We start from the raw sequence: 14,306 nt of genomic DNA, 5'->3' as shown, positions 1-14,306 counted from the left end.
AATTATAATTTTCAACTTCAACAAAAAAAACTCAGCGACTTTCATCATTTTTGGATGACATACATTTTCAAGCTGCCAAACAATGTACGGACTTCTTACTAAAAAAAAAAAGATTGGACTAAATTTATAACAATATAATGGGCTCAGTCGATAAGTAATCTGAGTCTTCAAACAATGAAACAAAAAATTAGAAATGGGGTATCACCATTTGTCCACAAGCTGTTTTCACAAGTTGTTTAGAATCTCATAAAACATTTCTTGTTTTTTTTCTTTTTAGATTCACAGGTCAGCCATTACTTCTGTCCAGGTTAGCGAACCATTATTAATCACCTGTTCCCTGGATAGTACCATTAAAGTCTGGAACTTTAAGTATCATGACGATTTCTATATGAATCAAGTAAGTGTAAGAAAAAAAAATCTGTTGGCTTAGCACAGTGATTCCCAAATTTTTTTCTTAATGGAACACTTTGTACATTCTGAGGATTTAGCGAAACACTTTGATTATTTTTTTTTAGAGAGATTAATTCACTTGGTGGCCAACTAGTTAATTATTTCAGTAATTCGTGGAACACCTGTTCAGGTCTCGAGAAACACTAGGGTTCCATGGAACACAGTTTGGGAAACACTGACTTAGCAAAACATTTTTTGTATGTTCCTTTTTTGGTAGACCACCATATTACACATTTACTTTTGCTGTCTGAGAAATATTTTTTTATACAAAAGCCTCTCTAGAGGATAGAGTTAGGGTAGTGGTGGCAAAAATTTTAAGAGTATGGTTGAAGGAACTGGTAACACATGAATATGGAAGGTCGCAATAATTTTTAAATTAGACAGAAGAACAAGGGGAGAGGGGGTGGGAAAGAAAGGAGCAGGAGGGAGGTATTTCTTTTCATTTGACAACCTGGGTATAGAACCGGACATTTCTTTTCATTTGACATTTGGGTAGAGAACCAGACATTTCTTTTCATTTGACAATTTGGGTAGAGAACCAGACATTTCTTTTCATTTGACAATCTGGGTATAGAACCAGACATTTCTTTTCATTTGACATTTGGGTAGAGAACCAGACATTTCTTTTCATTTGACAATCTGGGTAGAGAACCAGACATTTCTTTTCATTTGACAATCTGGGTAGAGAACCAGACATTTCTTTTCATTTGACAATCTGGGTATAGAACCAGACATTTCTTTTCATTTGACAACCTGGGTATAAAATCAGACATTTCATTTGACAACCTGGGTATAGAACAGTGTATTTACTTGCAAATAAATGTTTTAAGAAATACAACTTTAACTTCTAAAAAAATCTCTTTTTAAGGTTGGTCAGTTTTTTTGTCCAGCACCTATCTGGAGTCTGCAGATTGCTCATGTGATTAGTAAAGGAGACAAAAAGAATATTTTTCTCCTGGCTGGAGATCAACACGGAAACATCCATCAGTTGCTTTGGAAATCTTAGTAGTGTTGGCATTCACAAACGACAAGCATACATTTCTTGAATTTAACTAAAGTGTTGCATTAATATCTTTGCCTTTCATATTTTGATGATTATTGAAGAAATATTTCATTATTTATACATTGCAACAAATTATTTCATCTTATAACATAAGCTACATAAGTCATATTGCATAAGACATTCACCAAGTAGGTGATTTTTTTTTTTGACTGCCTTATAGAATGTGTATCTATTCTTCTAGATTGATGTAACTGTAATTGTACGGTTTCTATCATTAGAAATTTATTAATTTATTACTATTATACAAATGTTGAAGGCATTAAACCTAAAACTTTATTCAGGTTTGTTGACCAATGATCACAGTTTTTACTTGTATAATGTACAATTAGGGTCACAAGGTGCTCACTACATAGCTATAATGTTCATCAAGTTAACTTGGTGGATCTATGTTTTTTTCTGTTTTATGTTTTTGTTGATTTTTTCTTTCTTTAATTGTTGCTAGTTTAGCTTCAGCTGTGATTTAAAAGTTTATTGTGAGGAAACACAAATGTGATAGATTTTTTTCTACATCTTTGTACAATTTGATCTTTCTCGGGTATACATTGTTTCATATGCTGTTTTTTTTTTTTAAATCTTTATTCGTATCTTGTTAAATTATTATACATTTGTTTAAATTAATTGATTTACTGATACTTGATTATTTATAGTTTAATAAAATACATGATTTTGTTGTACAAGTGTTCTAAGTGTAATGAAATGATTTGCCTATAATTTTTTTTTTCAAATACTTCAGTTTGTCATAAATTTAGAACAATATATTTTGTAAGCTCTTTTTTTCCATTGAATACATCAGTTTTGTATTAATGGTTTAATTAAATATTTTCTTAGAATGAGTGTTTGAATAAATATTGTTTCACTAAATTTTGTGTTTTGAAAAATGATTATGATACAGAAGCACACATTCTTACAGCTGTTGTCAGTACTTTAAAAAATATCTGTCCCACAAAAGAAATAAAAAATTGTTACAAAATCTTAGGGTAGGTGGGCACATCATTTTTTTTTACAAAAACTAAACAGGCAGAATGGAGTACAACAAAATAATTTTTCTTTATAACACAGAACTATTCCTTCACCAACGTTAGTGTAATTTATGCTAATACAATTCCCAAACATTTATTCACTTCAATCAAAAGACAAGATATCAGACACTGTAGACCAAACTTTTTAATGTTTATCCAAAGGACAGTAAATTGAGTCACGACAAGAATACAGCATGAGGTATAAATAATATAGAACTGTATTTTAAAAATCAAGAAAGTCAACCATTTTTTTCTTAGAATTTTAACTTAAAATGAACCCCTTAATCTATTTTTTTTGCCTTTTCAAAAGCTCAGAGACTAAGACTTCAACTTAATAACAATTAATTATAGATGATATTTCCCAAATAATTATCTCGTAACTAATTGATACTCATTTGAACAAGAAAAGCAATGACAGGAATCGATTATTGGTACATTTTGAGTAAATTCATATTCATCTTCACACTGAAATTTTACTGGAAGTAAGAAACTCCTCTTAACTGCACAACAAGAGCACTGCTGCTGAACAATTTTCATTTGATCATAATCCACTGACATGTTTCCTCGCTCACGCTCACACAATCCATAACACGTTTGTCGGGGAAGCATAGTAACCGAACTGCATGTTTTATAGTCAATGTGCTGCGGTGGAAATGTTACCAATCCACACTTTTCTTTGGCAACACAATCAGCTTCACAGCATCCGTCATTAGAGGGAATTAAATCATGAGTAGCCTGCAACCATATACATTACATTATGATCTGATATCTATTAAAATTCATTTTATATATACAGAAAGATATACAACTGGAGAGATTTAAAAAAAACAACACCTTCCCTTCTTGACCAGGACAGAGTCAGACATTTTTTTCTTTGTGGGCCTCTCCAAATTTTTCCTTAGCCATTTCATCACTTTTACAATTTTACTGGGCATTCCTATTCCATACAGATTCTTGTAAGCTGTATTGGCGTATGCTTTCACATGTTAGTTAATATGTTTAACACTAAATGCACTGTTCCACTTTTCTATTTGATGTTATAGGGTGGAGTTGAAAGGCCTGGAAAGATCATTTTGAAGAAAAGAAACCTAGGCAAGCCTGAATAAAACACAATTCTAACTAGTGGTGGCGTGGGAAGGAGGCTACTGTGGGAATAAAGAAAATTAGTTCATAAAAAAAGAAATTACAATTAGGGAAGGGGGTTAAGCCCACTGATAAATTGTAAACAGGGGCGTAGCTAGGTATTTTCCATCGGGTGTGGCTTGACCTCTTTGGGGGCCCCTGCCCTTTGCGTAATAATTTTTTATGCAAAAAACACTCATTTGGGGGCTACACCACTGATTGTAAAGCCCATTTTCATGAAAGAAATCCTTTGCTAAGCTTCTTTATAAATAAAATTTTGATTAAAAACATGGATATGTTAAATGGCTTACCAAATTACAATCTGTAGCCTTGATACACGGTTTGACTATTTGGATCACCTGACCCTCATAGCAAAGACAATTTCGGCACTTGCCACAAGGAAACATTTCATAAGACTGAACATAGGGAAAAAAAAGGTTTTGGGTTTAATCGAAACAACATTAAATAATAATACAACAAAACTATTTTTGTCTCTAATTTTGATCACATTTAGATCTGTCAATTTTGTTTCACATTTTAAGATTAAAAAAAAATAATGCAATAAAATTTGAATAGAATAAAGACCTTGCGATCTAAAGAGCAGGTGATGTAAAGGTCAGCTGTTAATCAAGGTGTCATTACTGTCATGTGGCCAGCAAACCAGAATAGATATAACATGAATCCATTCTTCAGAAACAATGGACATATAAATTAAACAGTGAACGCATGTCGTTAATTTGTGTGTAATGATTTAATAGCCAATGGAATAAAACTATTTTTTTTTCCTTGATCTGTCATCTATTACAATGTTTTGTATAAGATAAGATACTTTTTATTGGCTCAACCAAATGGAAATTCAGTTTGACTACAATTGACCACCTCAGCGTCTTTGTAATGATAAAATCAACTAAAAATGATAATTTATGTTTAAATCTTTATTTAAACATCAACTTGTTAGAATGTATTTAAGCGAGGTAGAATAGGTTCACAGATCTAAAGTGTTTGTAAAAGTTTAGTTGATTAATGTTTAGGATGATGGTAGATCAAAATGTAAGACGCACCACTTTAAAAGTAAAAAAAAAATTTGTTTCCCTTTCAGATCCTATAGGGCAGATGATGTAAAGGTCATCAGTTTCTATAGCCGATGGTTAATGAGGGTGTCATGTGAACAGCACAACAACTACCCGACTTAACTTTACCTTTGACCTAAGGGGATTTAACTATTTTTGAGTAGTTATGATGAAACATGGAAAAAATCTCAAACATAGGAAAACTATGTGGCTACTAGCCTAGCTCTTAAGTCTGTACTATGATTTAAGGTTTATTCAAGAATGTTTAGAATTACTTGTTAGACTACATATGTTAGAAGACCATTGTTTCTTCCTTTTGGTGAAATGTTGAAACGTTATTTCTAGTCTGATGATAATGAATTGTCCATGAAGCACATTCGTGCTATCGGGGCTATATGAATTTAAATTAATTGTTGATTTATATATAGATACAAGAAGGTTTTTAACTCAATGCATATTTTTCTGTCTAAATTTGTTGGTTTATCTATTTCATTTAAGACCACCATATTCATTTTGCCTAGGGCTACAATTACCTCAGGCCAGCCCTGACTCAGCCATCACGTCCCCACCAGTCAAATAGAGCAACATAAAAATAGTTTACACTTTTAATGTTGAGATTTCACAAGCTCTACTCTATTACATACTCAGATTACAGTCGGACATGCTAAGGTGACACCACAATGAGAAGACGGACACACTTTGATGGGACTGACCTTATAAGTCTTATTGTTATAAACGCAGTCAAGTGAGCAATGTTCTGAAGGAATGCAATGAGACCCATTAAATACAAGATGGCTTGGGCAGACGCACCCACCAGACAATTTCTGATGACAGTTGCGCGAGGGCTCTAAATGACACTGTCTTTGGCAGCTGGAGTGGTTCCTCCAAACAAAACCTTCCTTACAGTCTGTATGAATAATGTAAAAATTAATTATCGTTTACTCTAATTGTTTAAAACAAATTTTTTTTTATTGCTATGACATAATTAAAATGTGCATAGATTAAATCTACTTTAGTTAATCAAAACGTGACCTCCAAGAGATTAGTCTCGTAACATTTGGAAGTGAAAAAAATGGAATCTCGTATTTATATAAATGGTAGGTATACATTTTTTGCTCTGGCAGGCCTACTACAGTGTTTCAATTCACTACAGATGTTCTATTTACCACAATTTTTCAAGAAGCAATCTTGAGTTTGTGTCCTTGTTAACTCTGGACAACTGGCAGGAATATGGCGATATCGACTTCTTTTACCCCAGCCACATTTCTTGGCCGAGCAACGAGTCCAGCTTGACCACTGACCAATGGTTTCATGACCTAGAAAGAAAATGGTGATGCGATTAAAACAAAAACATACCTTAAAACATATATTTTTTTAATTGTACACAATGGCTGCTACCAAGGTTGATTTGATGTTCGTATAACGTTAAGAACGCTTGAAAAACCCCCCACATTTCACCTTCCCCCATACTTATTAACTACCATAGTATCAGTTCTGTCTTCCTCGATCATTGAAGTTAGTGAGACTTATTTCTTAAATGTAAGCGAACATTGACAACATTTGAGAACATTAACTAAAGGTTTTCTTTCACATTCCATTTTGATTAGATTTCATTGACCCAATTCTCTGATAGATTTTTTCTTTAATTATTCTGCAAAGAAATATGGGAAGCTCCATGTAATATAGGAGCAAATAACCTTTTTGTTTTATGTAAATACATGAAGTACATGAAAAATAAGGTCATCAAATTTTACTGATTTATGACCCATATGCAGACTGAATGTCAAGGTTGTTATGGTTGGGGTAGTTTAATGTGAAAATGTCCCATTGTCAACTTCAACATGACATTTCTTCCTAAACATATTTTTCAAAATACTCTCCAAATTCATTATATTCTCATGACTTTCTATTTGGTTGCCACCAAAATAAAGTTTGTAAGAAATAACTTATTGCATTATCTTGGATTACAAAATTATTTTAAATGACAATCTTTGAGTATTTTCTTTTAAATACCCATCTACAGACCTTAACACTTGAAGAGTTATCTACTCGAGCTCATAATATACTTCTTTACTTCTACCAAAACTTGTAAGATACTTTAGGCGCATAGCAATGTCTAAGACAGATCTTTAAATAAGGTGGCAAGATTAAATAACCAATGAGGAAGTACTACAAAGAGCAGGGTGCCAGGACGTTCATTCTGTTATCAGCAGCAGGAACCTTTACTGGCTTGGTCATGTTCATAGAATGCCACACGGTCGACTTCCACAAGACATTCTGTATGGTGATCTAACAGAAGGCAGGAGAATCACTGGTTGTCCACTTTTAAGATATACTAATTTATGCAAACGCCACATGAAACTTTTCAAAATTAATACTAACAGCTGGGAAAAAGTGGCACTTAATAGATCCACATGCAGAGAGAGAGGAAGGGTCCCAGATTGAAGATGCCATACACAACAGTAGTAGAAAGAAGGGTAAACGGCGCCTAATGATTACAGATGCCCAACCTCTGACCTCTGACCGTACCTTTGTATCAAGGATTGGCCTCTTTAGTCACACATGAAGTTGCAAAGGGAAAATACAGTATCTCGAGACATAAAATGCCAGAAAAACAGTGAGGGACAAGGAAATAATTGCGTACATTTACAGGATTGGCACGATTTCTTCTCCTCAAATCTTTTACAGTCGCGTGATGCAACAGAGTCAAAATACTGTCGGTAGCGCAGACGAACATCTCTAGAGTTATTTTTGCAGGAAACATCGCAGTCAGACCAAGGGCTCCATTGGAACAGTTGACAACCTGCAAATAATAGGATAAAATAACACATGAAAAATCTCCAATTACATTGTTCTTTTCTTTAAGAGATGTTAGCTATCTGTAGGAAAATATTATAAAGCATATTTCTTTAAGTAGTTTTTATAGAAGCTATTTTTCATGTATTAATACTTTCTGTAATTTGGTTGTAGTCTAATTTTAAAACACGTCATATAACTTACAGAAATAACAACAGGTAGGCTGCTTTTTAAAAATGACACATTCATTCAGATAGAAAGAGAATTAGAGGCTAATCCTTCAAGGAACAGTACCAGGAAGAAGAAGAAGAGGCAGACAGAGAACGCGATGGGAGGATAACATGAAAGAATGGACAGGCCTGCTATTGAAAGAGGCTCTAACTAAGGCAAAGGACAGAGAGGACTGGAGAAAGACGGTCAATGAATCTTGCATGGTGCCCCAACGGTCCAACAGACTAAGGGGTAGGTAAATGAAAAGGTAAAAACGTAAAGAAAGATACAGGCTGATACTGAGGGAGAGAAAGATCCAGGCAAATACAGAGGTAAAGATACAAGCTGATACAGAGATAAAAGAGAGAGAGGGAGAGATTCAGGCAAATACAGAGCTGATATGGAGACAAAGAACAAAAATACAGGATGGGCAATGAATAGAAATAAAAAAAGCATATACAGATACAAGCATTAACAATCCATTATAGAGAGTTTTAGTGCTCCATATTTATGAAGAGATAACGACGTTATGGTCATTGAATACTTCTATAAAACAATGGTCTAAATGTAGCCCCCCCCCCACACACACACAAACACACATTCAACTTGCTGTACTACTACGCACGTATAATATAATAAGTTAAATGTACACGTGAAGACACATTATAGTCCGACATTGTACATTCTTAAATTGTACACAAGGACATCGACGTGAAAGTAATTTGTCTTCCCATTACTCTCTCTGTCTGCCTCTTCCTTTTTTCCTTGTAGATGATACCAAGGATCCTTCTATAACATCTTGATTTCATGGATAACTCCTCTGCAGTTAGCATTCGAGATTCGCAAACCTATACAAATGGCGCCATGAGCAAGGAGCGTATTACTTTGATCTTAGTGTAGAGGGCTTTTCCTTTGTTTTCCAGACTTTTTTGAGTCTCGCAAGTTCTGCTGTGGACGGTAATTTTCTAGCCAGGTTTGATCCCTTCATCAAAGAAAATACAGTACACTTGTGTAAACAATGGACCTACTGTGCCCATGTAAACACTGAACCTAATGTACACATGTGTAAACAAAAAACTTACAAGGTTTTTCTCCACAGCCTCTTTTTTCACATTGCGGTTTGGAACATGTCACATTTAAACATACAGGTATTTTGCACGTTCGACATCGGATTTGATAGTATGAGTTACAGTTCTCTGTGCAGTGACTCCACGGACTCCACTGGTTCCAGATTTCGTTTTCTGAATAAACAAAATAAACACATTTGGACAGCTTACAATGGAACATTGTTTTTCAACATGCTACCATATTCCTGACTACCAGCAGAACTCATCTATTTGTTAGTGAATGAAGATCATTAGTAAAAGGGACTTGCAATGTTAAAGGCATGCCTACCGTGAATAAGATCACCAGTGGCACCCTGGACTTAGACTATCCTCTACTCATTCACCAGTGACACCCCAGACCTAGATTGATGACTAAGTTCAAGAGTTATATATATATATACAAATACGTGTATTCACATAAAATATTCATCAGGTGAAGAATAAAGCTATGATAAACACAGACATGTTTAGTCTACTTTTTTAGACTAGCATTATCCACTGCCTCTCTCGTTGATTTGTTCACAGGCTTTGTTTTTTTGCCATGGACCCCTCCAATTATTTCCTTACTTATAACAATGTGAAAAAAATATAATTTATATAGCACAACTTCATGCTTATAAGCATACTCAGAGCCCTATGATCAAATCTCAGTTAATCTCTCAATTGCTCAGAGTCCACCTTCAACCTTGCAACAATTTTCAACTTTGTCCAGAATACTCTATTACTTTCCGCCCATAATGTGGAGGTGCTCCATCTTTTTAAAAACATGAGTAAGTCACAAAATAAAACTTCAGTATTATTTTCTATTATTTCTATATATAACAAAATTTGGATAAAGAAACAAATAATAAAGTAACATTGAACCTACTAAACAATGAATGAAAACATACCTGGTACAGCATGAATGTTTTCACCACAGGTCAACTCGCCATTGTGACAGGTACTGAAGTTCAACAAAGAGAGATATTATAATTTAAAACAATTAATAAATTTACTTTTATCTAGAAGATTACTAACATTGCTAATTGTTACAGAAGTGTGTTCTTAAAGAATTACATTGCCATTGTTACAGAAATGTGTTCTTAAAGAGTTACATTGCTAATTGTTACAGAAATGTGTTCTTAAAGAGTTACATTGCTAATTGTTACAGAAGTGGAGTGTTACATTGATCTCTTATGTTACAGATTATTTACCCAGTGGCCTAGCTAGGGTGGGGGAGGAGGGGTTTCCAAATTTGAAAATGAGTTTACGAAATTTGTTTTTGCATTGAATATAACGCCATTATCTCATGTCATGATGACGAAATGCAGGGGTCCTAAACAGATCAAGCCTCCCCTCGGCTCAAAACACTGCATGTACTGTTAGTCTAATACTAAATTGCTGGTACAATTTACGATTCTAAGCTAAATCAAAAGTCACATACCACATCTGACAATTACCCATGTCTCTACTTTCACCGTCTGCAACAAGTAAGTTATTAGATGTGATGCAGTGCTTGCTTGTTGCTAGGCATTCTCGTGTCTCATTAACCCGAAACTTGCAGGTTTCATTGAATTTGAATCTTTAAAATAAAATACTGTATAAAAGAAAACCTGAAAGCTGTAGAAGTTTCTTGTCAATTAATGCATGTGAGTTAAGTTCTGCATGACCTTTGTGGTAAAGAATACATTCCTGGTCTTCATTAATAGACATTATATGTTTCAATCTATTAGAGAGTTTTGAGAGAGTCAGCAATAGTTCCCAACTGTTTGAAAAAGTTTCTGTGGCTCAAGTTTAACGAGGGTGTCATGTGGCCAGCACAACGACCAAGCGCCTCTGCTTTCCCCCACTATTATCAGGTATCCATTGAAGCTGGGTAGACCCAGACGCGCTCTAAAGATCCTGAAATAAAAAATCCCAGTCTTCACCAGGATTCAAATCCAGGACCCGCCTGTTAGGAAGCCAAGCGCTTTACCACTCAACTACAGGGCCTCCTACATTAATTAGAGGACCGAATAACTAAATGAATAATTTTATAGAGAAGTCATGGATTTAGTTATGTTCATTTTATATATTAGCATCTAGAAAGTAATGACAGCAAACCTCTGTAGAAATCTTAACCTTATCTTATAAAATACAGACGTTAGTTCAAAAAAGGAGATAATTACTTCCTACACGTCATGCATCTAGTCATGCATGTTAATTAATGACTTAAATTCTGTCAAGACATTTGTTTTCCTGGCTGGCTCAGGAAACCCATTCCATGCTGTAAAAGCAATAGGGAAGGAGCATTTGTACAAATTTGTCACAGCATATGGGACGAGGAATCTGCCTTTATCTTTGTGTCTTTCTGATCATTTTATTAGGTTTTGTTTTTCTATTTTAAGAAGTTGAATAGGCCCTGCTTCTAGTCGCCTATTTTTCCAAATAATATTTTACATAAACCTCATCATCGAATATGACTCTTTTACGAGGTGTAAAAAAAAAAACACAGAAAAAAAACACAGAAAAAAAAAGACAAAACGAACAAGACAAAATAAGACTAAGACTAAGACTGCTTTTATTGATCCCTATGGAAATTTGATGTAATTACAGGGGCTCTTTCTCTTATATAAAGACAACACAACAGAAACATTCACATACATAAAACAGAAACAAGGAGACAAAGTAAACAACCAACCAACAAATAACACATAAAGCCATCCCAGACAGAAGAATTCTTATATCTTCTTATCTTATATAATACAGACGTTACTTAAAAAAAGAAGTAGGGGTACTTCTACTACACGTAGGCCTATATTATGGCGTTACTAAAATGGAAACAAGTAAATGAGATAATCATATTGTTTACCTGTATCTTGAACTTGTTCCTAAACCACGCAGTACAGAACAGTCTGACCAACTGGACCATTGCTCAGTAGAAAATAGTGATTGCAGGTCTAGATTACAAATTAGAAAGTTATCTCATATTTTAATAAATCTGCATTATTTACGGCCAGAGAGACATTTTTTTTCCATTGGCAACTTCTCATATGGTTTACTTTCAAATTATGGTCGAGTTCCGTTAGGTTGTATGACATCAATACTGTGCTCTATATCTATTGAACCAAGCAGGGAAGTACTTCCTATATTACCTCCCCCCTCCCCTTTCAGAGATTCCCTAAAGCACGTCTCTAAAGATGTCCCGAGATGAGGGGGAGAGGAAAGGTGGACTACAAAAATATAAATTTGTGGAGACATTAAGCCTTCAGTCATAAATCAGGATTTAAATATATGTCAAAGCCGGAGAATAAAAGCTTGTAGTGGATGTTCCATTACGATGACACTCAAACACAGATAATAATAAAATATCACATGCAAAAGTTTGTGTATGGCCTAATCATATTTTGTTTTTCATGCCAGGCTTAAATGTTTTAGTTGAAAATGGAAAAGTATTTCTGCTCCCTAACAGAAGCAGATTATCCTCCAAATTTACTACGAGATCTTGGTTTGTTTGTTTGTAAAATGTTTTACATGTTTCGGATGTTCCTTCAGAGTTGAAGATAATTACTTCCTAGTCCAAACCTCCCGCAGGACGACGGGGGATGGGAGCGGGCAGGGTTTGAACCCGGGACCATCGATAAATCTGAACGACAGTCCAGCGTGCAAACCGCACGACCAGGCAGCCATCTTGGGCATGGAGTAAGATCTTAGAAAGATTGCTATTTTATAAGCTAGAGACAGTGAGGGGCTGCAAGGAAAATCAGCCAGCGATCAAACACTAGCAACTTTTCCTTAGGAAGGGGAGGCCTACTCTGTTGGCTAAACAATCAGATGAAATTCCCTTATAAAATACGCTCTCTGTAGCTGGACCTTTATTTAAAGTAATGGGACCTTGGGCAACGATGGTGAGTAAACAACTATTCATTGCTGTGGAGGCATAAAAAGACCATTCATAAGAGATTTCATCTCGGTACGTGTGTTCTAAAGCAAGAGGTAACTTGTCTTTGTCAAGGTGAAGATATTTTGGGATCTAGCGTAGACAGTCCCATGAGTCTTGACATTTCTGTTTATTCATGCGATCACCTCATACAAAAAATACACTAGAACAAAAATCTTAAGGACTGCGCACTTTAATAAAGGCTGGATAAAATGTTTAGTCCATGGTTTCAATAAATATAAACAATTATTTGAGATAATCTGAATAAATTTGATGTAAACGGTAAACATAAAAAAGATACAAAAAAATTGAAATTGTTAAACGTCAAATAAATTTCTTCTCACCATTTGGCACAGTTGACATCAAAGTCAGGTTGCGACATTCAGTTGCATTCCTAGTGCATTGGCTGACGATAAGGAAACGATAAATTATGATTTGATCAGTTTTTAAACTTTTCTACAGAAGTGAAGATAACCTACTAGCCCAAACTACAGAAGTGAAGATAACCTCCTAGCCCAAACTACAGAAGTGAAGATAAACTCCTAGCCCAAACTACAGAAGTGAAGATAAACTCCTAGCCCAAACTACAGAAGTGAAGATAACCTCCTAGCTAAAACTACAGAAGTGAAGATAACCTCCTAGCTAAAACTACAGAAGTGAAGATAACCTCCTAGCCCAAACTACAGAAGTGAAGATAACCTCCTAGCCCAAACTACAGAAGTGAAGATAACCTCCTAGCTCAAACTACAGAAGTGAAGATAACCTCCTTGCCCAAACTACAGAAGTGAAGATAACCTCCTAGCCCAAACTACAGAAGTGAAGATTAACTCCTAGCCCAAACTACAGAAGTGAAGATAACCTCCTAGCCCATACTATAGAAGTGAAGATAACCTCCTAGCTCAAACTACAGAAGTAAAGATAACCTCCTTGCCCAAACTACAGAAGTGAAGATAACCTCCTAGCCCAAACTACAGAAGTGAAGATAAACTCCTAGCTCAAACTACAGAAGTGAAGATAACCTCCTAGCCCAAACTACAGAAGTGAAGATAAACTCCTAGCTCAAACTACAGAAGTGAAGATAACCTCCTAGCCCAAACTACAGAAGTGAAGATAACCTCCTAGCCCAAACTACAGAAGTGAAGATAAACTCCTAGCCCAAACTACAGAAGTGAAGATAACCTCCTAGCCCAAACTACAGAAGTGAAGATAAACTCCTAGCCCAAACTACAGAAGTGAAGATAAACTCCTAGCCCAAACTACAGAAGTGAAGATAACCTCCTAGCTAAAACTAAAGAAGTGAAGATAACCTCCTAGCTAAAACTACAGAAGTGAAGATAACCTCCTAGCCCAAACTACAGAAGTGAAGATAACCTCCTAGCCCAAACTACAGAAGTGAAGATAAACTCCTAGCCCAAACTACAGAAGTGAAGATAACCTCCTAGCCCAAACTACAGAAGTGAAAATAGTCTCCTAGCCCAAACTACAGAAGTGAAGATAACCTTCTAGCTCAAACTACAGAAGTGAAGATAACCTCCTAGCTCAAACTACAGAAGTGAAGATAACCTCCTAGCT

General features: G+C 35.2%; 2 protein-coding genes across 10 annotated transcripts in view; one reads left to right on the top strand and one right to left on the bottom strand.

Moving 5' to 3' along the window:
* LOC106061058 (telomerase protein component 1-like) overlaps positions 1–2,374 on the top strand; it is a 39,910-nt gene extending 37,536 nt beyond the window's left edge. For all 5 annotated transcript variants that reach the window (XM_056018477.1, XM_056018476.1, XM_056018478.1 and 2 more), the window contains exons 56-57: positions 278–397; positions 1,319–2,374. In XM_056018477.1, the coding sequence (XP_055874452.1) occupies positions 278–397; positions 1,319–1,456 (258 nt within the window). In that variant the 3' untranslated portion in view covers positions 1,457–2,374. The remainder of the gene's footprint in view (positions 1–277; positions 398–1,318) is intronic.
* A 285-nt stretch (positions 2,375–2,659) lies between these two features.
* The window catches only part of LOC106061055 (SCO-spondin-like), a 75,857-nt gene continuing 64,210 nt past the window's right edge, over positions 2,660–14,306 (bottom strand). For all 5 annotated transcript variants that reach the window (XM_056018470.1, XM_056018471.1, XM_056018472.1 and 2 more), the window contains 10 exons: positions 13,079–13,140; positions 11,667–11,754; positions 10,260–10,397; positions 9,727–9,779; positions 8,813–8,971; positions 7,369–7,527; positions 5,891–6,040; positions 5,438–5,631; positions 3,966–4,070; positions 2,660–3,267 (listed from right to left, as the gene is read on the bottom strand). In XM_056018470.1, the coding sequence (XP_055874445.1) occupies positions 2,902–3,267; positions 3,966–4,070; positions 5,438–5,631; positions 5,891–6,040; positions 7,369–7,527; positions 8,813–8,971; positions 9,727–9,779; positions 10,260–10,397; positions 11,667–11,754; positions 13,079–13,140 (1,474 nt within the window). In that variant the 3' untranslated portion in view covers positions 2,660–2,901. The remainder of the gene's footprint in view (positions 3,268–3,965; positions 4,071–5,437; positions 5,632–5,890; positions 6,041–7,368; positions 7,528–8,812; positions 8,972–9,726; positions 9,780–10,259; positions 10,398–11,666; positions 11,755–13,078; positions 13,141–14,306) is intronic.

Source organism: Biomphalaria glabrata, chromosome 1 (genome assembly GCF_947242115.1).
Source record: "Biomphalaria glabrata chromosome 1, xgBioGlab47.1, whole genome shotgun sequence".
Lineage (NCBI taxonomy): Eukaryota > Metazoa > Mollusca > Gastropoda > Planorbidae > Biomphalaria > Biomphalaria glabrata.
Note: the sequence above shows the minus strand (reverse complement) of the source record. Positions and strands in the feature narration are given on the sequence as shown.